The sequence below is a fragment of the Acanthisitta chloris genome, unplaced genomic scaffold (assembly GCF_000695815.1).
Source record: "Acanthisitta chloris isolate BGI_N310 unplaced genomic scaffold, ASM69581v1 scaffold15784, whole genome shotgun sequence".
NCBI lineage: Eukaryota > Metazoa > Chordata > Aves > Passeriformes > Acanthisittidae > Acanthisitta > Acanthisitta chloris.
The window spans coordinates 16136-16459 of NW_008668946.1; the positions used below are offsets into that span (position 1 = coordinate 16136).

General features: G+C 53.4%; 1 protein-coding gene across 1 annotated transcript in view; it reads right to left on the reverse strand.

The window, feature by feature from the left end:
• Nucleotides 1–324, reverse strand: part of PLXND1 (plexin D1) — a gene marked incomplete at its 5' end in the record, with an annotated part of 49344 nt that overhangs the window by 11162 nt on the left and 37858 nt on the right. Inside the window, 1 exon segment of the mRNA XM_009073143.1 lies at nt 208–318. Within this exon segment, the coding sequence (XP_009071391.1) occupies nt 208–318 (111 nt within the window).

Genomic DNA, 324 nt, shown 5'->3' on the forward strand with positions numbered 1-324 from the left:
AGACCCTCACTCAGAGCCCAGGGAGGCACAGCTACCACCACAGCTACAGCCAAAAGCTTCAGGGCAAAGTGACTCTTCCTATAAGGAACCCTCTCCTGCTTTTCTCTGGGTGCTTTCCTCTCACAAGCTGTGCAAACCCAAATGCTATGAGCGTGGCATCTCCCTCTCACCCCAGATCTGGGACAGCCCCAGTGCATGGGTACTCACCCTTGGCTTTGCCTCTATGTTCTCCCTCAGCAGCCACTCCTCGTTGAGGGTGTACCTGGCTTTCCCCGTAATGGCATCAATGGAACCCTTGTTAATCTGCTGTTTGATAGCACAGAT